Here is a 25,581-nt window from a genome sequence, read left to right as displayed (position 1 = left end):
TAACCCTCAACATTTTGTTTAACCATTGTTCCGAAACGGTTACAAGACAAATCCTATGAAAATTTAAGCTTTTGCACACTTTATTGATGTGAGGTTTAGTAACTTCCGTTAAAAGGAATATCATTTAACAAGTTGTGCTGTCACGCAGGCCACGCATGACAAATTTACTTTGAATAATTCAAAGTCTATACATAAATACAAAACATTTTGAATTTGTTGAGTTGAAGAAAAGATTTGGGTAAATAATTGACTTAAAGATTAATGTAGAACAATATGTTTGTTAACAACCATTACTGAATTTCTTTACAAATATTCAGATATGCATTTGGTCGGCTTACAACAACATCCAAAGTCCTTCTCGATTATATTGACGTAAATCTGTGCTTATTTAAGGGAATTGAACTTACTCAAGTTTCCTATTATGTCTTTTTTGTAAACCTAACCGGGGGCTAGGCTGCCCACAGAACAACTGGGTTGTGTGCCCCAAGTGGTGGAATGGGGTACCCCTGGCGAGTTACATGCTGGGTTGTTAGGCTATAATACGGAAAACCTGACCGCAAACCATAGTGGTGCACCGTGTTGGGAAATATGCCCCGTTCCTCGCACGTTCAAGAACACTGCTGCGGTACTCGATAGGAGTAGAAATATTTGCGCTCCGCGACAGGAGGCTAAATTGCCCGACCCTATCCATCCCTCCCTTTTTTTGTGGCAATCAAAATTTGTCGACCCTATCATCCTTGTGTCTCATCCATTTTTTTATCATCATTTTATGTTCATTGTATCATCCCATTTCATGTTCATCGCCTTAATATAGCTGCTGAATTATTGCTGCTTGGGCGTTAAACCCCAATAATCAATCAAAAAACATTTTTAGACAAGTTTAATAAAACAACAAAAATACCTTCCCCCAAACAAAAACAAAAACAATAAAACACACAAATTTGTTTAATTGTGCATAAGGTTTAATTTACCACATCAAAGAAGAACTACAGAAGAATATTGAGAAACTGTCGAATTGTCTCTCTACTGGTATTCGTTATAAAATGCTGAGAATAAAGATATTTAAGAAAATAAAATGCGATTCGAAAAAAGAATCTCTTTTTGAAAATAAATAGTGTATTGGCCGCTTGAGAAATTCATATATTATTAATAAAAAAGGAAGCAAAAATAACAATAAAAAAACCATAACATTTTAACAGCATTTGTAATTATTTTTTCCCTTTGAAAATAATAAATTAAATCGTTAAACTAAAGTGTGTAGTTTTATAATACATTTAGCCCATGAACCAGATAACAATCCCTTCTCACAACTAGAGCTACATGCCTATATTGGTAAATAAAAAAAATTAAATTGAAAAAAAAAGAAACATAAACCTGCCTGTTTGCCAAAATATGACTGATTGATTGTTGGGGTTTAACATCCGAGCAGCAATGTTTCAGCTATATTCAGACGATGAACATGAAATGAAAAAAATAAAGGGATGGGACACAAGGATAATAGGTTAAAAAAATTTTGATTGCCACTAGAAAGAGAGGGATGGGTAAGGTTGGGCAATTTAGCCTCCTGTGGCAGAGCACAAATGTTTCTACTCCTATCGAATACCACAGCAGGGTTCTTTAACGTGCGAGGAACGTGGCATCCTTTCCAACACGGTGCACCACTATGGTTTGCCGTCAGGTTTTCCGTATTATAGCCTGAAAACCCCAGGTTTGCCATAATACGAGATCATAGTTACAAGACTGCGAAAATTCAGCCATGCGGTCATTTCTAATAATGGAGTCATGAAAAAAATATTGTTTCCTTCAAAGTATTAAATGAAAGAGTAATCAAGAGAACCAAGATTGTAGTTGAAATCAAAAGAATGTGATCCAGGGACAAAGACAAGGCATGGAAAACAGACAATCACAACAAAGAACATAAAATAACTAAAACAATACATACACAGTAACAGCCAGAAATGAGCACCTCGGACTATGACACTATGACACGTTGAACAAATCAGTTTTCATGGTGAAGATGGATACACCGTAACGATCCATGAGTTCAGGATGACCATAAAACGTCTGTAGTGATGACTTCAATTTTGGAGCAACATAACCCTGTTCCAGAACCTAATTGTAAGATGTCTAGCACGAAACATTAAGTCTGCGTAATTACGCAAGCTCTGGCTTAACGTATAAGAGATATGAAAACTCCACATGCAGGTGCTGAAGGGATGTTGTCACAAATGGAAAGAAAGTTGACAAGTCTGAATGAAAAGTCATTACGTTTGTCGTACAGTTTGGTCAGTACTTTTCCTTTACTATCGATCTTTAGTGTAGGTCAAGATATGAGGCTGACTTCACAGTCTTTATCTCCAGTTGTTTGGAGTAGATGCGATGTATCAAATTCCCGGAACTAGGATTCTTTAAAGATGATACGTCATCTATATAGCGGAAACTGAGATCAAAGGATATAGCTAAACGATATTCTTTCGTTCGGATCAGATAAGCTATAAAGTCAGCCTCATAAGAGTGTAGGATAGGACAGGAAGTAGAGGAGCACTATTTGTTCCCATTGGAATGCCGACCGTTTGTTGAAAACCGCGTCCACCACACTGGAAAAATATGTTGTCAATAAAAAATTCGAACATATTGAAAATATCTTTTCTATATTTGGAAGAAGATTTGGAATTATTTTTTTACAAGTATGAGGTTGATTGATTGATTGACTGTTGGGGTTTAACGCCCGATCTGCAATATTTCAGCTATATTCAGGCGATGAACATGAAATGGATGATAAAATGAACATGAAATGAATAAAATAAAGGGATGGAGCACAAGGATAATAGAGTAAAAAAAAATTGATTGCCACAGGAAAAAGGGAGGGATGGGTAAGTTCGGACAATTTAGCCTCCTGTCGCGGAGCGTAAAGGTTCCTACTCCTATCGAATACCACAGCAGGGTTCTTGAACGTGCGAGGAACGGGGCATATTTCCCAACACGGTGCTTCACTATGGTTTGCGGTCAAGTTTTCCGTATTATTGCCTGACAACTCCAGCATATAACACGCCAGGGGCACAAAATATGAGGAATCTCTACCAAGAACTATATATTTGTATATAGGTGTACCATCTGATTTGAAGAAACAACGACGTATAATATTTTTAAGTCGGGATTTTAACTAAATAAGGGAAAAAGTATACAGTTTTGAACAATCATAGGTTTTTGAAATTGATCCATAAACAGAACTTCAAGATCATTGCCTTTACTGAGAATATAAAAAAGTATCACGAACCTGGAAAAAGGCTACAAAATTAGCAAACGATTAGTCAAGTGAGATATAAAAATTGACCTTGTGTAGTCAAAACAAGAGTAAGCAAAATATGGAAAAATATATAACTGAAAATTTTAATATATTATTGGTCTATTTTGCATAAGTTCTTAAAAAAAATTACTTACAAAGAATAAAACAAAGTAAATTATATAAGTGTTAGAAAAAGATAAATTAGCGTTTTTCATACGCTTTTTCGTCCCGTGCAGGTCCGGATGTTAAAAGAATAGGCCTGCAGCAGCGCTAAGCTTGTAAAAGGCGACTAAATAGTGCTCAGAACCCTAGCCGGGGGCTAGGGCGCTCTGCCCACAGAGCAACTGGGATGTGTGCCCCAGGTGGTGGAATGGGGTACCTCTGGTGTGCTACATGCTGGGGTTGTCAAGCTATAACACGGAAAACCTGACCGCAAACCGTAGTGGTGCACCGTGTTGGGAAAGATGCCACGTTCCTCGCACGTTAAAGAACCCTACTGTGGTATTCTCCCGGAGTAGGAACCATAGGGCTCCGCCACAGGAGGCTAAATTGCCCGACCCTACCCACCTCTCCCTATTTCCAGTGGCAATCAAAATTTGTCGACCCCATTGTCCTTGTGTCCCATCCATTTTTCATTTCATCATTTCATGCTCATTTTCTCATCAATTTCATGTTCATCGTCTGAATATAGCTGAAATATTGCTGCTCGGACGTTAATTCCCAACAAACAAATCATACGCTTTTTCAGATTGTGTTGAAATTCATCTGAATTGCCGTTTTAATAATCAGAAGTGAAAACAAACTGGTTAAATTTAATTATTGTCTAGGTAAGTGTTATTTTTGTTATTTTGTAAATTATATTTAATTAATTGGTTGACCAGCGCAATTAAATGCCAAATCAACAATAACATGTTACAAATGGAACTAATTTCAAAAGCAAATGTTAAGTTCTACCCTAAACTTTCTGAATGGAAGAAAACCAATCCTCATTTGTTGCAATATGACAATGACATAGCAAATGCCCAATCAGACTTACAGAGTACACCATCATAGCAGGTTTTGTATCTGTTCAGGTAGTAAGCAACAAATGAAAACAGCAATAAAATACTATTTTGACACCTTTCATCATTTACAGAATACGACTTAGTGAGTTAAGTTTCCAATATTGACTTTTTAAAATAAACGAGTGACGTCGATAAGAATAATGATACGCCCCGTGCATGTCCGGGTGTTAAAAGAATAGGCCTGCAGCAGCACTAAAATTGTCGTAAAAGGCGACTAAATAGTGCTCAGAACCTTAGCCGGGGGCTAGGGCGCTCTGCCCACAGAGCAACGGAGATGTGTGCCCCAGGTAGTGGAATGGGGTACCCCTGGTGTGTTACATGCTGGGGTTGTCATGCTATCATTCGGAAAACCTGACCGCAAACCATAGTGGTGCACCGTGTTGGGAAAGATGCCACGTTCCTCGCACGTTAAAGAACCCTACTGTGGTATTCTCCCGGAGTAGGAACCATAGGGCTCCGCCACAGGAGGCTAAATTGCCCGACCATACCCACCTCTCCCTATTTCCAGTGGCAATCAAAATTTGTTGATCCTATTGTCCTTGTGTCCCATCCCTTTTTCATTTCATCATCATTTCATGTTCATTTTATCATCAATTTCATGTTCATCGTCTGAATATAGCTGAAATATTGCTGCTCGGACGTTAAACCCCAACAAAGAAAGAAAGAAAAGAATAATGATACAGAACTAAATTATTTTTTTTGCATTTCTTTGAATATAAAAGGACCTTTAACGCCCGAGCAGCAATATTTCATCTATATTCAGGCAACGTTTGTTTGTTGGGGTTTAACAAGTGGATATTAAAATGAACATGAAATGATGAAATGAAAAATGGGAGGGGACATATGGATAATTAGGTCGACTAATTTTGATTGCAACTGGAAATATGATTGTTTGTTGTTTATTGGGGTTTAACGCCCGAGCAGCAATATTTCAGCTATATTCAGGCAATGAAAATGAAGTGGGTGATAAAATGAACATAAAATGAAAAATGTAACGGGACACATGGGGTCGACAAAATTTTGATTGCCACTGGAAATAGGGAGAGGTGGGTAAGGTCGGGCAATTTAGTCTCCTGTGGTGGAGCCCTATGGTCCCTACTCCGGCAAAATCCAAATAATTGCCGTAGTTCAAAATCTCATTCTGTTACATTTTTGATAAAAGTTATGCCTATTCTTTTAACACCCGGACCTGCACGGGGCGGCTAGGGTTCTGAGCACAATTTAGTCGCCTTCTTACTCTTTCCATTCTTTTCTTAGTTCATTTCGCCCCGTGCAGGTCCGGGTGTTAAAAGAATAGGCCTGCAGCAGCGCTAAGCTTGTCGTAGAAGGCGACTAAATAGGCTAGGCTTCTGAGCACTATTTAGTCGCCTTCTACGACAAGCTTAGCGCTGCTGCAGGCCTATTCTTTTAACACCCGGACCTGCACGGGGCAAAATGATCTAAGAAAAGAATGAAAAGAGTAAGTTTTCAATTTCATGCTTTACCCATTTCCGTCATAGGACATTCACTTTTGACTATAACACTTGGCCTTTATAAATATCTTAGTGATTATATTGAGGTTATAAAATTTTTAAAGCGTGAACTGTAACAGTCAAATGTTCAAAGTAGGCTGACAAAACTATGCGCTAAATCCATAACATTGTTCAAATCTATAAAATTCTACAAAAGATCCTTTGATCATGTTTATAATTCCGCATGGTTTTCTACAAAATTCAAGAATTCACAACTCATTTTGTTACCATTATTAGAAAAAAAATTTTAACGACTACACAGTCATTAAAAAATTTACAAAACCTTTCTGTTTGTATCAAGCATGTTTTCATTTTATTGGACTTGACCATCCATGGACTTTTCTAATATCGAGGTAGCCATATAAACACATATATAAATAAAAAATGAATTCATAAATACTGAGTAATTAAATAAAGTAAGAGGTCAGTTTCGTCTCATTGTCTTCAATGAAGCTTAAGTATACGATAATACTTATTTTAATTTAATGGCAGTAACATAGTACAACCAACTGTTATTGGAATAGAGAGTGACGTATATGTTCATGTGTTACATGCTGGGGTTGTCAGGCTATAATACGGAAAATCTGACCGCAAACCATAGTGGTGCACCGTGTTGAGATAGATGCCACGTTCATCGCACGTTAAGGAACCCTGCTGTAGTATTCGATAGGAGTAGGAACCTTTGCGCTCCGTAACAGGAGGCTAAATTGCCCGACCTTACCAATCCCCCCTTTTTCCAGTGGCAATCAAAATTTGTCGACCCTATTATCCTTGTGTCCCATCCTTTTTTTTCATTTCATGTTCATTTAATCATCCATTTCATGTTCATCGTCTGAATATAGCTGAAATATTGCTGCTCGGACGTTAAACCCCAACAAACAAACAAACAAACTTTTAACACCCGGACCTGCACGGGGCACTATTTATAGTACAAATGAGGACTGTGCAAACATGCTATTATAAGTGCTTTCCATTATTCATTAGATTAGTGGTACGAAGTTGGTCCCTTCATAGGTTAAGTCACTGGCGAAGATCCAAAGGAACAACTCGAAGAAGAATTAACGAAAAGGGGCTTACTTCGGAACATGGTAAAATACTAGTATTTAACCACTGCCTTATACGTACTGATACTTGTACTGGTACTCCATTACGTCCGTGCCATTCAAATAACTACTACTGCAAATTCATCCGTTAATTTCACAGGAAACATTTATAATATCCCCGGTTGGTATCGTTATACTACATATCATTAACATTTATTATGAATGGACACATTGTTATTAACACAAATATATCATATAACGTTTCAGGATATAGTTAAGTAGTTTCATTTTGAGAATAGTATTTCTGAGTTAATAGCAAGTGTTAAGACATTTGCAAAACATTACGCATTTTGTATAGTATATGCTTAATCAGCATGAGGTAATTTTATCAGCCCTCGAGCCGTTATAATATGTTAATCACACTTAGTCATCCATCAAAGATTCTTAAAAGTTTTACATCATATGAAAGAGTAATCAAGGGAACCAAGATTCAAGCGGAAATCAAAATAATATAATCCAGGGACAAAGAACTGACATGGAAAACAGACAACCACAACAAAGAACATTTTATCATCAATTTCGTGTTCATCGTCTGAATATAGCTGAAATATTGCTGCTCGGACGTTAAACCCCAACAAACAAACAAACAAACAAACAACAAAGAACATAAAGTAAATGAAATAATACATACAAAGTAACAAAAGTAAATTAGCAACTCTATGAAGCATTGATATAATTAAATACTCAGAAATCTTCAAAAATTGCCATAAGTTGTACATATAAAGTATGCTGTTGCCACATAATAGGAAACTATTTTCGTCCAACATATATATGGAAACATCTGAAGAACAATAAAATATATCATGTTTCTATTGGGTGTTGTTGAATTTATGCGCGCATAATTAACAAAACCATTGGTATTTAAATACTAAAAATGTACTAAATGTACATTGTTGCAAGATTTAAGCATACATTTTTTAAAAAACGCATCAATCGCATGAGATCACTACTATCATAAAAAAAACACACACACACACACAACACAAAAAGAACTACACTTTGAACAGTTTGACTTGAGCTAAATTTCCAGATATATAAATATCATCAAATTTGTCCTAAGATAGGTCAGAAGAATAAATTAAAGGGTTTTAAAGAATGTTCGCATAGGGATTATGGACCACAATTGTAATTATACGACACTTTTTGATGCCAGGGGTAATTTTAATGAGAAGTCATTCTAGTAGACGTTAAAGTTTAAACTTATAGGTTCATTGGTAATTTATTTTCTTTCCAAATATGTTCGCATTTTTTTTCTTTCCAAATATGTTTGCTATTATTGTTGTTTTGTCGAAAAACCCTTAATTTTTTAATGTTCTTACGAAAGCATTCATGAACTAATATATAATATTTGAATACATTAAGGCTGTCATTTTCTTTCTTTTTTTTTTAGATAATTTCTTGTTAGTTTTACTTTTCGATACAAAACATATTCATAAATTAATATAACTTAATGTTTACGATGCTCAACGATCTGCACTGTTAACATTTAAAACCAGGTACAAGATTGTCCTAACTAAGTGAAGTGATGTCGACAAAGGTGTTACGGATAAATACTCTATTAATAAATGTTTTTAACGCCCAAGCTGCAGTATTTTAGCTATTTCCGGAAGATGGACTTAATAAAAAAAAATAGGATGGGACACAAGGATAATAGGTTGGACGATCGTGTGTCAACAGAATAGGCCTGCAGCAGCACTAAGCTTTTCGTAAAAGGCGACTAAATAGTGCTCAGAACCCTGATCGTCGGCTTGGCGCTCTGCCAACAGAGCACCTGGATTGTGTGCCCAGGTGGTGGAATGGGCTATCCCTGGCATGCAGGGGTCGTCAGGCCATAATACGGAAAACCTTACTGCAAACCATAGTGGTGCAACGTGTTAGCAAAGGTGCCGCGTTCCTCGTACGCTAAAGAACCCTTCTGTAGTACTCTCTCGGAGTAGGAACTTACCCACTTCTTCTTATTTCTCGTGGAATCAAAATTTGGCGACCCCATTATCCTTGTGTCCCATCCCATTGTTCATTTCATGTTCATTTCTGCGCGGGCGTAAAACCCCAACAATCAATCAGTCAATAGACGAGCTTCATTTGCCACTGGGAAATGGGAAAAGTTGATAGTGTCGGGCAATTTAGCCTCTTGTAGATACGTCGATGCTGCTTCTGTCGAATACCACAGCAGGGCTCTTTAACGTGAGAGAAACGTAGTATGTTTTCCCCAACACGGTGCTCAACTACAATTTGCGGCCAGGCTTTCCGTATCATGTCTTGACGACCTTAGCATTTAGCAAGCCAGAGTACCCCATTTCACAAACCCGGGACACATACCCAGTTGCTCTGTGGGCAGAGCGCCCCAGATCTGGCTAGGATTCTGAGCGTCATTTAGTCGCCCTTTACAGCAAGCTTAGCGCTGCTGCAGGCTTATTCTTTTGACACCCGGACCTGCTTGAACAGAAGCATTAATACTTCGTCAGCAATCTGGCTGATTACTCAATATATTATCAAAACATTAAATTAATGGGCATCATATTTATTCATTTTTTGTAAAAAATGTAAAAAAGTTTGTCCGGTTATGAATACCTTCGTACTTACCCAAAACACGATCAACAAAACAATTGCAAAATAAGCAACAACCACAGTAATATCGATCCAACTTAGATGTCTACGTTCCATAATGATAAATTTATAAAACAAGTACGGTAATCCAAATTGAAAAAAATAAGGATATAATTTCTTCGTTTTATAACTATGATAATCCTTTGAAAAATCCTGTTGATTTTTTCACGTACTATTTCATCGTAGTGTTCTGTCATGTGTAATATGCACAAACATACGTGTAAATATAATTATATATAAACCACAAGATTACATTTAAAACCAGTTTCTCTACGGTGGTTTGACACGAATATCATAAAAATATAATGTTTATGGATGAAAACGTTTAAATACAACTACATCCATTATTTTTCACAATTAGTGACAGTACTAATATGTTTTTAAAACGTTTTCTTCGATGGCTATGTTGTTAATGCGTATAGTTTTAATATTGACAAATGTTGAGTATAACTAGGTTGATATATTAAAGCAGAAGAAGTTAACTACATGTATAACTATAACCTGTATATTTTTAAGTGATGTTGAAAAACCCCGAACAAACGATGCTTTTTCTATCTACATATGGTCACCATAGTAATGAAAGGCCGTAAATGACATTCTTGTTGATTTTTGGTTTCAGAGAAAATGGGAAAAAAATGTTTTGTCCACAAGGTTTTTACCATTATCCAACAAAAGATACATTAGTACAATGGACACATACATAATGGAACACCTGACAAACTTCTAAATGAATAAAGTAACTGAATATGAAATTAATTGAGATCGATTTAGTTACGACCAAACTCTCTTATTCTGTAGTCTAGAGTAAAAGGTTGTATCTAAAACATACGACTATTCATGACTGAGACCAAGTTCGTATAGCCCTTTGGAATAGGGTGTATCTACCAATTCAGATCTTTTTAGCTGTAATCTGTTAACCATCATTCTATGCAATGCATGTGCAATCATTATGAAACTCTCTGGTCTAATAATTTAATTATTGAAACAATCTATATTCTTATAATCGTCTTCGAATACAAGCAACTTACACTGTGCCTTTTAAAGTGACAGACATAAACATCCCCAAGTGAATACCTTATTGAAATTAATTTCCCACTGTCCAAAGTCAGTACTTGTGGCTGCTGAATAGCTCCGATGCTGTAATTTGTTTTGGAACTAAGTAGTTAAAAAGCTTCCTGTATTTAGTGTGTACATGTACAATTTTATTTTAAACTTTCCTTTATGTTAAATTTCACCCCTGTAATTGTTTATTTCTTCAATTTTCCATGTTTCATCTTAATTGTTTTGTTTGTTTGTTGGGGTTTAACGTCCGAGCAGCAATATTTCAGCTATATTCAGACGATGAACATGAAATTGATGATAAAATGAACATGAAATGATGATGAAATGAAAAAGGGATGGGACACAAGGACAATGGGATTGAGAAATTTTGATTGCCACTGGAAATAGGGAGAGGTGGGTAGGGTTGGGCAATTTAGCCTCCTGTGGGGGAGCCCTATGGTTCCTACTCCGGGATAATACCACAGTAGGGTTCTTTAACGTGCGAGGAACGTGGCATCTTTCCCAACACGGTGCACCACTATGGTTTGCGGTCAGGTTTTCCGTATTATAGCCTGACAACCCCAGCATGTAACACGCCAGGGGTACCCCATTCCACCACCTGGGGCACACATCCCAGTTGCTCTGTGGGCAGAGCGCCCTATCCCCCGGCTAGGTTTCTGAGCACTATTTAGTCGCCTTTTACGACAAGCTTAGCGCTGCTGCAGGCCTATTCTTTTAACACCCGGACCTGCACGGGGCTCGAAAAAAAGTGAACAACTAAATGCATTAACACAAAAAGCTAAGAAAATGTAAAGAACAAAACGGTGCCCTCATTGATTTAACCTTATACCAATTCTCCCTATGATTCCAATGTTAGGTTAGCATCATTTATATTTAAGAAATACTTCAGTTTTCAAGATCAGATCCATCAGACACATTTGGTTCAGGAAGTTTATCCGCAGACTTCTCATGCGGTAAGGACCGATAAAATTGATGGTGCAATTTTGGTATCAATTATTTGTCGCATAGGTTTACTAGATCTTTGTACTTAGCCTCTGAGATCGGCAGTTTCTTTTTATATAGATTTTTTAATCTATATCCCTGAATAGTTACCGCCTTTCTTCTGCCTTGAACAATGGGTAGACATCTGTAGGGCTCTTGGAACTCATATTTAAAAATAACTTATCTGGTTCTTCTTTTCTGTATTGAAAGCTGTTGATTTTATTCCGATGAACATCTCCATTGTCGTCTTTCTTTCTGTTCAGCACAACTTTCTCTGCACATTCTTTAAAATCAATGATATCTGAGTTATTGATTTGCTTTATATTATACTTTGGAATCTTTTGTTTGGCATTTCTTATTTCTGTCATCCAATCTGAAGGACTAAATAGTTCTCTTTTCTTTACAGCACATTCTATAGTGGAATGAACACAATCCCCCTCCATTTGAGAATGTCCCCTTTCGAAGTAGTTATGAGTGATACTTTTGATAGGTAAGTTGACTACTGAGTATAAACACATAATACTGAAAGGCAGATTTCTTTGTTGGCCCGTACAACTATCTGAAAAGTAAATTACTTCATCTTTCTCTCCGAGACTAGCATTATGTAAATAAATGCAAGAAGCTATCTAACAGCTGCCCCGTTTTGCTTCCGTCTCCCACCATATATTGCATTTAACTTCCTTCGTTTTCATATTATATATATGGTCAAATTGTATGTTGCTAGCTTTCTACTGTAGTAGGCATCAGATACAAATAATTTTGGTGTTATCAGCACCTTTTGTAAATCAAAATTCAGCGCTATGATACTATCATCTATCATTGATCTGTCTTTATCTTTTTGTTTCTGTTTTCTGGCATCTTCTTTTCTGTTAAGATGCTGATTATATTCAACTTTTTCTCTATCTCTGTCCTCATCACATAACTTTGAATAGGCATTACAAAAAGTACACAAGTCTTTTTTAGGTTTGTGAAAACTTAGGTTAAACTCTGTGGCAAAAAGTTCATCATAAAGCCAATACTTTTGAGGATGTCTTCCTTCAGCATCACATTTCTCTTTGTTCAAAGAATACATCTTACTTACTGTTAAATCCTTCTCATATTTTCTTTGGCTGTTTTTTCTGCAGTAGTGTGAATCACATACTGGAAAAGACTTTATATGTTGTCTAATATATTCTTTCTCTACTTCTGTTATTTTTGTGTGTCCCTTTTTCTTCCCACGTTTGTCATTGCATCTAATATGGTCTTTTCTGTCTAAAGTATATGTCACAGTTTTCTCTCCAATACACAAAGATCCCAAAAAGAATGCTTTACAGCTTGATGATGTTGATTGGAATTTTCTTTGAAGAAGTAGTATTCAAGAGTTTTCTTGATTCTTTTTCTGTTGTTTTTCGTTTCTTTTCTTTAACCTTCACATGTCCTAGAATGAAATCTCTCCGACCTCCATATCCTAGTTGCCAATATTGGTGAAATATTTCATTTGATCATCTGATGAAAAATTACTAGTGCATTGGTTTTTACATTTACAGTTAGGTCGTTTAATAATTCTCCTTGGTATTTGTTCCCCTTTGCATGAAATGTACTCTTCCCCTGCATTTCTTTTTCTCTTTCTGATATTTTGCTTCCAGGTTTCCATTTGTTTTATTCTTCTCCTTGATGGTCTTTTTGCAGTATCATCATCTTCTTCAGAGCATGTTGAAGATAAAGTAGTGTCGTTATCCTCCATCTGTGATTCATTTACTTCACTAACCTCTGGCACATCCTCATGTAAAACGACATCTATATTGTATGATCCCTCTTGAATTTTTTCAGTGAAAACTTCCCCAATGACAACTTCTTCAATCATTTCCTCTACTGTGACAGCTTCTTCGCTGCTCACTTCCTTTACACAGACGTCTTCACTGGTAATGCATGTATCTGATACAATGTCTATATCACTGCTAAATTGATCTGTATTGCCATCTTGAATCAAAACAATTTCTGAGACATCGTCAAACAAAGGAAGCAGTAAATCAAGATTTGGTAACACTTCAGGATCTACATAAGTAAAAGACGAGTCTGCAATGTTAATGTTACAAGTATCATCAACTGAAACATTTTCATTCCTGTTAGAAAATCCTGTGGGAGTGATTTTGTTGTTATCTGTATCGATATTGCTTTTGTGCAAACTACCAGAGGAATAATCATGATCTTGAGGTGCATGTGAAGAATTTATTACTGAAACAGTAAAATAAGTGTGGTAGCTCAAATCAGCACGACTTCCTGATAATGTATTTATGAATGTAGAGCTTGTGCTGTCGAAAGAGATTGGTTGTTGTTTATATCAATGTTATTGTAAACGTTTTGATCTGTAGAAATTCTTGATGCAAGGGCTTTTAATGATAGGTTATCTTCTTCATCATCCCCCTGATTGTCTATTTGTATACTTGATCTGATTGATTTGGCAATTTCACTAAGTGCAATATCTTCGTCATCACTATTGTCACCCATGGTTTTTCTCTAGATGTGTTCGTACCTTTTTGTTCCAGTAGTTTTCTTTATCTTGCAGTGTCCGTAACCGGCAAAAGTTATTCAAAACATGTTCAGCCCACAGGTTTATGATGTGTCTTGGTACAGGATTCACGTTGTCATATATTCTTTTTTTAGTTGTTGTGCACACTTCAATGTATGTTTCTGTTACAAGGATTAAACTGTCTTCAATATCTTCAAGTCGGCTTTTATATACCTGACACGTGACGCAGTTTAAATCTGAAAAGGTAATTACAAGATTTCAAAATGTTATCAAAATCAGTAAAATTATTGTAAAGTAAAATATAAATAGAACTGTGAATGAGCTCATAAAAAATATCCCCGCATCTGTGAAAAAGTTAAAAGTCCAATTTCCCCCTTGTATCATTTTGATCACCAATGTATTTTTATGCACATTCTCATAAAGTGCTCTTCCTTTGTGTAAAGTTTTTTAGCAGTGTAATGGGCAGCTCAGGGGGAATTTGGCGTACTATGTAAATGACCAAATTCAGTGGTTTAAAGTTCTTTTTTCAATTAGCTCCTCTTGTAACAAACAGACCATCATTATATTTATGTATGCACATCCACATAATATAGTGTCCTTCCTTTATATATTTCATTGAAATCCATTCAACCATTCATAGGGAGTTGCGTTTAAAGTTCAATGAACAGACCAACAGACGGACAGACAGATTGATCCCTATAATCCTCCTCAAACAAATATGTTGTAAAAATATATCATAATGTGTTTACTCACTAATATATTCAGTGGTTTCATGTTTATACAATTCAGCAGGTTTTTTGCAAATTGTGTTATCAATTTACAGATGAATTTGAACCAAATAGTATAGTCAAAACATGTCATGTTATTAAATCTACTCCTATATTGAGAACAAGTATGAAGTTTTTACATCAAGGTATGAAAAAGCCTTTCGATTTATAATTCTATGGAGCATTACGTATTAGGATATTCTTAGAAATAAAAACACATCTGATCTGAAGCTATCTTTGTAATTAACAATAATAGACTTTCTCTTCGACTGTTGTAAAACTCTGACAAAATAGCAAAGACATATGTGACAAAGAAACTTGTTTTAAATGATTTTGTAACATATACAATAGTTTTCTGTAGGGTGTAACTTCCATATCGCCAGTTAAATTTAAAAAGGGCTCATAAATAAAGTATTAATAAAAGAATTTATTTAGAAATTTTTTCATAATGACTGTAAAATAAAAGAAAAAAAATAAAATTTCAAAAATATTCTTAATATTGAATTAAAAGGTATCTGAAAAAGACAATTGACAGGACTTTATTAATAGCTATGACCAGGACTACATATTATGAAACTATTTTATGCTATTCATCATGTAATGATGCATAAAACAGTGGAGAATATTTCTATAAAGAACATTGTTTCAATCATTCTGTGTTGATGTAATCCAAATCTTAAAAGGACATATGTGCAGTTCCGTGGATCAGTTTTTTAAACACTTTATGTTGTTTTCATGCAAAAACCATTTGAATAAAGACCTTTTGCAAAATTATTATGAAGGCGGTTTGTTTGTTTGTTTGTTGGGTTTGTTTGTTTGTTGGGGTTTAACGTCCGAGCAGCAATATTTCAGCTATATTCAGACAATGAACATGAAATGATAAAAAAAAGGATGGGTCACAAGGACAACAGGGTCGACAAATTTTGATTGCCACTAGAAAAAGGGGGATGGGTAAGGTCGGGCAATTTAGCCTCCTGTGGCGGAGCGCAAAGGTTCCTACTCCTATCGAATACCACAGCAGGGTTCTTTAACGTGCGAAGAACGTGGCATCTTTCCAAACACGGTGCACCACTATGGTTTGCGGTAAGGTTTTCCGTATTATAGCCTGACAACCCCAGCATGTAACACGCCAGTAGTACCCCATTCCACCACCTGGGGCACACATCCCAGTTGCTCTGTGGGCAGAGCACCTAGACCCCGGCTAGGTTTCTGAGCACTATTTAGTCGCCTTTTACGATAAGCTTAGCGCTGCAGCAGGCCTATTCTTTTAACACACAGACCTGCACGGGGCGTTTGTTTGTTGGGGTTTAACGTCCAAGCAGCAATATTTCAGCTATATTCAGACGATGAACATGAAATGAAAAAAAAAAAAAAAAAAAGGATTGGCCACGAGGATAAAAGGTCGACAAATTTTTATTGCCACTAGAAAAAGGGGGATGGGTAGGATCGGGCAATTTAGCCTCCTGTGGCGGAGCGCAAAGGTTCCTACTCCTAACGAATACCACAGCAGGGTTCTTTAATGTGCGAGGAACGTGATATCTTTCCCAACACGGTACACATCTATGGTTAGCGGTAAGGTTTTCCGTATTATAGCCTGACAAACCCAGCATGGAACATGCCAGGGGTACCCCTTCCACCACCTGGGGCACAAATCCCAGTTGCTCTGTGGGCAAAGCGCCTAGCTGGAAGGCAGCAACCATTTGATTTTCAATGGGTGGGCTATATCGTCTATTTAAGCGATTTTACATACGTTTTGTAGGTTTACTGGTCTGGTGCTGGCATGTCAGATGACTTCTAGTAATCCTTAATTTGTACATTTGTGTATTTATGTTCAGTTCCATTATTTCCGTTGTTGCAAGGTACTCAGACCTTGTTGAACTGACTTTTAGGCGTGTTTAATTGAGTAGTTATTTTTTCACAGCGGTCAGATTTTAAAGGGGGTGTAATCACACCAAAACGCTTTAACCCCACCGGATCTTGTTATCGGTGGCTCGACCAGGGGCCTACCATGGTAGTCCTGGTGGGACGCTAAAGCCCAGAAATATTAGAGTAGGGTACAGTTTTACACACCTCTTGATCATACATCAGGAAGACTTGTCTCTTTCCTGTTACAATATACTGCAAATGTCTTAGTAACCTTTCATCAGGAAGATCTAAATCAAAATATTAACTTTATACAAGAATTACTTAAAGGCAAAACTACCAAAATATCACCATCATTTGGTATTATTTTGAAATTACATTTAAGTATTACCAACAGTACAGAAATTTGCATGGCGGTGTAGGTTTAAAGATAAACTTTCATGCTTTAAATAATAGAGTGATGTCGTTCTACACATATTGACTGAACTATTTTTATGGGACCAAAATAGCCCCGTGCAGGTCCGGGTGTTAAAAGAATAGTCCTGCAGCAGCGCTAAGCTTGTCGTAAAAGGCGACTAAATAGTGCTCAGAAACCTAGCCGGAGTTAGGCGCTCTGCCCACAGAGCAACTGGGATGTGTGCCCCAGGTGGTGGAATGGGGTACCCCTAGCATGTTACATGCTGGGGTTGTCAGGCTATAATACGGAAAACCTGACCGCAAACCATAGTGGTGCACCGTGTTGGGAAAGATGCCACGTTCCTCGCACGTTAAAGAACCCTGCTGTGGTATTCGATAGGAGTAGAAACCTTTGCGTTCCGCCACAGGAGGCTAAATTGCCCTACCTTACCCATCCCCCTTTTTCCAGTGGCAATCAAAATTTGTCGACCCTATTATCCTTGTGACCCATCCTTTTTTTTTCTTCATTTCATGTTCATTTTATCATCCATTTCATGTTCATTGTCTGAATATAGCTGAAATATTGCTGCTCGGACGTTAAACCCCAACAAACAAACAAACAAATGGGACCAAAATACAAAAGGCTGTCCCAGAGTTGTCATTGCACTGGTTATTTAAGAAAAGAATTGGAGTGAACAATTAATTTCAGATGTGCATCGAATTGGCTAAACGCTTTGTACAAACAGACATGAGGGCACTATAGGAATTTGAACTTAGAATACTCTCTCACTGTGACAGACAAACAAAAAACATGTAACGACATTCTGTGTTGTAGCTCACAAAATTCATGACAAATCTGTTCAAAATTCATAAATTGTGTATAATTGTTGATTGGAGCATTGTCTCCTATATATTTTACTCGTTTTCGGTAGTTATACAATCTTGATTTATTTGCGCACTTTACCGCGATTTATGTTGGAATAAAAATGGAATAATCTTGGCATATTGTAGAATGCGAAAAAATCAAGAGCAGAAGTGTATCCTAAACCATCATTTTGATTTCAGTAGTTTTGTAGGATTGATTGGATTAACTTTATGTAAGCTAAAATAATTCAGTGCAAAATTTAAGTAGAATTCGAGGAGGCTAAATTGCCCGATCCTACCCACCTCTCCCTATTTCAAGTGGCAATCAAAATTTGTCGACCCCATTGTCCTTGTGTCCCAGCCCTTTTTCATTTGATCATCATTTCATGTTCATTTTGTCATCAATTTCATGTTCATCGTCTAAATATAGCTGAAATATTGCTGCTCGGACGTTAAACCCCAACAAACAAGTTTCAATTTCTTGTATGTTTATACATTGTCAGCACTTCCTCTTCATATGTTTGAATGATTCTGACTCACACTTTAAATAAAATCTATTTTATTTATTTTACGGTTTCACTTTGATTTCAGGTCAATTATGATGCCTTTTAACAATTACAAATTTTCCGTTTAGTTCAATGTTCAGGTATCAGTGTTATATCCCTTCGTAACATGGAAAATCTTTGATGGCCATAACTATCAGTAAACAATCCTTTGGTTGTATAACAGTTCAATGGGGAGGAAGTTTTTCTGTGAAAACTGACCTTTAAACGGAAGTAAAGTACTAAAAATAGAGAAAGCTCGTGACACCCTTCGTTTCCGTACCATTTGCATTTGGAATAAAAAGCTTTGAATCAACAGCAACACAGTGCGATTGGAGCTACATACATCTAAATAAGAACAAGTTCTTCACCTTTGGTATTCTTTTTTTTCTATTTTGTTTATACTTCACATTTCTATGCGTGCTTCGTATTTTGATGGTTTGTTGTAAAGCGAGACATTTTTTTAAATGACTTTTGCACTTTTAAATTTTGTAAGGTAAACTATTCAAATCCGATTAATTATTTTTTGCAGGTTAAAATGTATTTAAACGGCAAATTTATAAATACAGACGATCCTACCCAGTTAGAATGGTGCAGCAGATGCATCAAACAACCAGTGAATATTTCAAACCAAACATGTTGGAACCATCTTGGATCATCCTTTGAAGGCCTTGCTATTGCAGAGAAAAGCGACGAGGTACCGAAGCTGGAATATTTTACCAAATTCGATGTTAATCCTGAAATATTGCACGCAGAAGCTGCTACTGACCAACACGGAGGCGAGGTAAAATCTGTTTCAGTCGAAATGGGGGACATGGTGTGCACACCAGATGGACATATTATCATATGTGTGTCTTCTATTAGGACTGCACAGAGCAAGCGCTCCCGTTCACTTGAACACAAGCATGCTTATGCTCTCTTGAAATATACCGACAAAGGCAAGTATGTAGATATGTGCAAATTGGGTGATGTATCTAAGAGTATTTGCACGTTGCCTTCTGGGACCGAAGCTGTTGTATCCAACAGACATGGAATACAGTTCATCAATATACCGGAAATGACCCCTGGAAGAACCATTAGACTTGGATCAGAATGCGGAGGTGTTTTCGTTAATAAAGGAATGCTTTACGTTGGCGACACTTCAAACATGTACATAGTCGATCTGATAGGTCGTTTGTACAATACTATACAGGTTCCATGTCTCCCTGAAAGTATATGTACAAATAAAGATGGGCGACTGTATTGCACATCAAAAAATATGTTTTTCTGCTTGAAAAACGACGGTTCAATTATCTATTCCTACAACTCATCCGACCTTGGACAAGTGACTGCTGTTAAGGTCGATAAAAGGGGGAATATCTACGTTGCTGGCTCTGAAATCCAGGTTTTCTACCCATACAAACAAAAAATGGATCGTGTTCTTCGTAAAGAAGATGGAAATGGAGATATCAGTGCGTTTTGCTTAAGCAACGACTTTTCAAGAATGTTCATAGGTCATAATGAAAGGAAATGTGTCGGTATTTATACGTTACAGAATGCCCAATGACAATAAGACTGAAAAAAAACTTTTAATTCAGAAAATGATATTTTTAACAATTGCGTTCAACTGTTCAAATTTAAAAGATAAAAAATCACCACACACAACTTCGTAAGAGAATGTGACAGATGAGCTCAGTGTTTTGCTGTTACTTTATGTATTTTTTTAGTGTATTAAATAGTGTTCTAAAATACTGTTATTTGATTGCACAATGTAAAAGTCAGGAAAACACCACATACATAAAGTATATCTGTACAAAATATTGTTCAACTCTGGATCTACGTTGTCAATTTTTAATTTTTATTTCATGCAGAAAAATATATCTCTAGCGTAGGTTGAAACAAAAGCATTCCATTAGGGTGTGTAAACAACTCATGTGAAGTGAAGTGTATAAGATTTAATATCTTAACTGAAAATTGTGAGTAAGCTGAAAAACAGAAAGTATACACAAATTAAAGAAATTAAAAAAAAAACAAACACAAATAAAAAAAACACAGTAAGGGCACGAATTCGATCCAACTCGTGGACAACTTATTGATATGCTTCGGAAGCCCGAAACTAGAAAGTCAAAAATTAATAACGACTAGAACAAACTTAACAAAGAACTGTAACACAAGAAATGCAGCCCTTTCCCTTCTTCACATAATGGGAATGTAAACCAATGAATGTAGACAGGAACATACACACAAACATGAAAGTGTTCGTGTATTACACTCCTTGAGACGTTTACGTTGCCCGCACGCACAATAGACGAAATATGAAAAATAATACTAACAAATAATTATGAAAGGGATAATAGAAAATTGAATAAATGAAAATATATAAATTAATAATAGCAAATAATAATATGAAGTAGGCATTGCCTAAATCAGTGAGCACCGTGAGTTTTACCATACGTGCACCGACTGTGCGAAACTCGTACAAATAATAAAGGGCATTACATAGAAGGGGGGGGGGGTCAACCCTGATGAAAATGTTTGCTTCGCAAGTGCAATATTTTTATTTATATTTAAGCAGCAAGCAAAATCAATAATTCTATTTGAAAATCTGTCTTGTTAATGAACGGGGGAGTTTGTTTAATAAATGTATAACTTGAACAATTTTCCCCCAAAATTCCAACCCCATACCCCCTTTTCCCTCGCCCTCAAAATGGTCAATAACTTTATAGCACTTTGCAATACTGTACATTTTTATCCCTAGCAATATCCATTTCAGTTTTGGCCTGTCAGATCAATCTGTACAGATACCGGAAATATTACAGTTCTCCACGGATGGTGGGAATATTTCGCACACATCATGTGGCGTAAACAAAATGCAGACGACAGCAACAAATTCCAAACAAAAAACGATTGCCTCTCCTATTTGACAATACAATCGGAGTTACATTTTTTTCAAAGCGGGTTAGGTCCTTGACAACAGCAACAGTGGAACAGCGGAGATACACCGTAACACGTACGTACACACCCACGTGTTTCACGAAGTTTTTATAAACATAACATTCACCTTTTTAAATAAGAAAAAAAACATAGAAAAAGACTTGAAAACTATACGAAAAGATGAATTTATTTTTACTGAAACGTAATCTTAACCTAATTTTTTTTTTTTTTTGATTGAAGGAAATGATGAATTTTCTCCGTAAGGACAGTCACTTTTTGTTACTTCCGGGACATGACTCTTTTTTTCGTTTGTATATTGGGGAACCTTAATGGAAATTTAGGAAGTACACGTAATAACCGTAGTGCTCACACCGCTTCGCGGTGCTCGCTATAAATATAACAGTTGAATCCAGAAAATAAAGTACAAAAATAAACGAATGCTTCTACATGTAACCATGCGTTTAAATGAACGCTCGTATCGTGTGTTTAAACGAACACAAAACGATGCACGGACGCTAAAACTGGGATACATGAACGTTTCAAGGAGTGTAATGTTATATTTGTTTACAGTTGGTTAGGACAGCGGCGTTCATAAAACCTACGTTTAAACAGGAAACCTAAATCGCTGTTAAATGTAATAAAGAAACATTAATAGGACAAAGCAAAAAGAAAGAAAGAAAAACTAGTCTGCTTATTATATGCCGTATCTCTAGAACTATAATAAGATAAATTACCTATAGACGTTTACCTTAAATTTGTCATTTCACCTAATTTGCAATGTGCGAATTAAAAAAAAGAAAAATTCATTATGAACATTTTGTTGTGAAAATATTGATAAAAATAAACTAATACGAAATACCAACAAATAGTTTTGAGTGAGATGCCCATGTTGCATAGCTGACCACTTAATGATTAACTATTTAGTACTTCTCTATCTAAGAATCAGGCAAAGTGAGGTAAGAGTAATCAAGGGAACCAAGGTTATAGCGGTAATCAAAAGAATGTAATCCAGGGACAAAGACCAGGCATCGAAAACAGACATACACAACAAAGAACATAAAGTAACTAAAATCATACATACAAAGTAACAAAAGTAAATGAGCAACTCGGATTCCACTAAAAACTGGGAGCATGGACCAGGTGCATCGGTAGGGTAAGCGTCCTCTGCTTTTCTAGAAACTACCGCCGAGTTGCTCATAAAAAGTCAAGTCCAGGGTAGACAAACGAGGGAAGGAAAACTATGACCCGTTGAATAAATCAGTTTTCATGGTGCTGATGGATACATCATAACGATCCACGAGTTCATGATAACGGTCATAAAACTTCTGTAGTGATGACGTCAATCTTGTAGCAACATAACTCTGTAAGGTGAGGCAATGAAGAAAAAAAAGATGAAGTATTCAAGTATTTATACTGTATAACTTCCAGAATTAACCATCAAAGTGTTTATAAAATTAGCCTTTTCAAGATATTTCTCCTCACTTCATTCCTATATAACAAGTCAAATATCTGTTACAGATGCTTCAAGATAAATTTAAATAGCTTTTCAGTTGTTTTCTAGATGTATTGTAAATATATGAGGCAAAAATACTAAATCGAGAAAAATGATGTGCCACCAATTGCCCCATTCTTACAAAGAAATGTATTTAAAAAAATGAAAGATAACAAATACAATGTATATATAAAATACAAGTACATTTATGGTCTTCATTGATCAAATAAACACTACAGCGGATCTTTATACTTGAAAAAAAATATTTTATGAAATAAACCCCCAAAAATTACGTAACGAACTGTAAGTACAAAGTATTTAACAAAATATGTTTAAGTGCACTATTTTAAGTTAAAAATAACACATGTTTTATATACAAGTTAAGGTTTTGGTACATTCATAACCGTGAGAAACTTTAATAAAACCAGTAAGTGCAAGGTGAATGGCAAACTTCGCCCAGTTATCTGCCTTTTAACATTAAATGTCATTTTAGCTGTAATACTTAATATTATTCACATCCCTATGCCATGTAACTGTTCTATTGTGTACTTTTATAATTCTTATGTTAGTTTTAGTATTAGGTAATAAGAACATATGACTCCTCGACAAGGTTTGACCAGAAGCGCTTTTGGATTTGTAATTTATTGAGGGCCTAACTTCTTTCAAATCCAATGTAAGCTAGATGTTAGTGGTATACATGTGCCAAACTAACCTGATGATTTCTGTTAACAGAGGTTAAAATGGGGCAATAATGTTCCTTTTCTCAAATCTTAAAGAATTATATATTAAGACTTTTATGGTATATACATTGCGGGGGATGGCATTTAAAACATCAATATATTATGTTTTTAATTCGAAATACTCTTTATCACAGAAAACAATCACACACCATCGTGCTAAAACGCTTCAATCTCGATATGAATACGGCAGTTCAGATCCCTAGCCTGCTTTACGCGTGAATGGCGTATACAATTTATCACTAGTTCTATACATATTGTATTCACAATCTTAAGTAATGTCTTGTCTTGTTCATTTAATTTTCATTTTAAAACGTAGGTTATTAAACATAGATTCTTTATCCATAGTGAATGATTTTAACTATTTTCCAATTCGATATGGTAAAATTAAGTTTTAGTGCGCATGTTAAAATCATAGTTTAACTATAGAGAATGCAGGAAGAATTTAAATCAAGAATAGGCTGAAGGAGAACAGGTTTCTCCCATGAAATCTATAGAAAACTTGAAACATGTAAAATGGCGGAAATCACCACCCGGTATTTTGCAATTTTAACCATCGAATGACAGTGGACAGCGATAATTAAAATGTGAAAGGTAAAGCATTGCTGAATACTAAAACAAATTTTCTAGCTTTATAATGCATTGTTGTTAATGAGAGAGTAAGAGAGTAATCAAGGGAACCAAGATTATATCGGTAATCAAAAGAATGTAATCCAGGGACAAAGACCAGACATGGAAAACAGACATTCACAACAAAGAACATAAAGTAACTAAAATCATTCAGTGTTCCATTAATAAGTTCAAAATGTTAGATATTAACAGCTACATCAAACTACATGATAGTATATGTTTACGCTGAATGATGATCTAATAGATTTTCTGTTAAATTAATTACTTTTGCTTCAAGAAGGCATAAACCTCCTTAACTACATCAAACATATCACAATTATGAAATTTAGTCTGATAAAACCGTATTTTATCCCTGGCATAAGAACTAAAATGTGAAGTTCTATTTTAATTCCTGCATGGACATGGAAAGTCGTCGGTTGTCGAACGATTCAACAGCAGTTTCTTTGTGTCGTCGTCGAACTGCCCTTGCTGTTATTGCCTTGAATATTGCCATAAAAAACTCCACCATTTCACCAATTGTTATAGCCGATAACCCTAACCACAAGCCAAGCTGACCACCAACATCAGATATCAAGTTCTGAGACTAAAAATGTAAATATTTATTTCCTGATGTATGATACTGTAGTACTTGACATATCTTAAAACGAAGGTTAAAAATGTTTTAATTAATATGATGTCATCAAAATGAATTATTTTATCTCCTAAAATTTAAATGAGAAATAAGAAATAAAATATTATTTGCATATTATTTTTGCATATTTTTAATGAAGTGCAAGTGCATTTTATGAGTAGCAAAGTCTTATCACTAGTGGATGGTACATATAGATCTATATCTTAACGTCCAGGCAGCGATCTAACTGCGATCGACTACAATCATGTCGGTAATGGTATTTAGCTGAGTCATGTATCTATTCAGATAGTCAGGTAATTGTTGAGTTCATTTTTGGGAATTTATATTTACTTGTATTTTATTTTACATACCATGTATATTATACCTCCACTCAACGAGCGGTTGGTATATTAAATTACCTTGTCCGTCCGTAATTCCGTCCGTCCGACCAAATTTTTGTCGCAATTTTATCGATTCTAAATGGATGGATTTATTTCAAATTTGATGTTTGGCTTCATATAAATGACGCAATTGTTGTATGCAATATTGGTTGCTCTACAATATCAACTTCTTTTACAATTACGACAACACGTGCAACCTGATTGTGTTTTTTAATCCAGTGTAATATGTTTTAATATTCTTTC

The 25,581-nt window shown here is 35.8% G+C and overlaps 3 protein-coding genes across 3 annotated transcripts in view; 1 reads left to right on the top strand and 2 right to left on the bottom strand.

The window, feature by feature from the left end:
* Positions 1 to 9,789, bottom strand: part of LOC148621207 (sodium/mannose cotransporter SLC5A10-like) — a 33,740-nt gene extending 23,951 nt beyond the window's left edge. Inside the window, exon 1 of the mRNA XM_088575327.1 lies at positions 9,548 to 9,789. Coding sequence (XP_088431453.1) covers positions 9,548 to 9,628 — 81 coding nt within the window. The 5' untranslated portion in view covers positions 9,629 to 9,789. The remainder of the gene's footprint in view (positions 1 to 9,547) is intronic.
* An 8,993-nt stretch (positions 9,790 to 18,782) lies between these two features.
* On the top strand, positions 18,783 to 20,283 carry LOC148621206 (uncharacterized). Its single transcript, XM_088575326.1, has 2 exons — positions 18,783 to 18,931; positions 19,088 to 20,283. Exon 2 carries the CDS (start codon positions 19,094 to 19,096, stop codon positions 20,099 to 20,101), a length of 1,008 nt encoding a protein of 335 aa, XP_088431452.1. The 5' UTR covers positions 18,783 to 18,931; positions 19,088 to 19,093; the 3' UTR covers positions 20,102 to 20,283.
* A 148-nt stretch (positions 20,284 to 20,431) lies between these two features.
* The window catches only part of LOC148621205 (epithelial sodium channel subunit gamma-like), a 44,651-nt gene continuing 39,501 nt past the window's right edge, over positions 20,432 to 25,581 (bottom strand). The window contains exon 10 of the mRNA XM_088575325.1: positions 20,432 to 24,910. Coding sequence (XP_088431451.1) covers positions 24,707 to 24,910 — 204 coding nt within the window. The 3' untranslated portion in view covers positions 20,432 to 24,706. The remainder of the gene's footprint in view (positions 24,911 to 25,581) is intronic.

The sequence above is a fragment of the Perna viridis genome, chromosome 3, assembly GCF_037379345.1.
Source record: "Perna viridis isolate PV_CMFRI_1.1 ecotype Kerala chromosome 3, ASM3737934v1, whole genome shotgun sequence".
Classification (NCBI taxonomy): Eukaryota; Metazoa; Mollusca; class Bivalvia; order Mytilida; family Mytilidae; genus Perna; species Perna viridis.
Note: the sequence above shows the minus strand (reverse complement) of the source record. Positions and strands in the feature narration are given on the sequence as shown.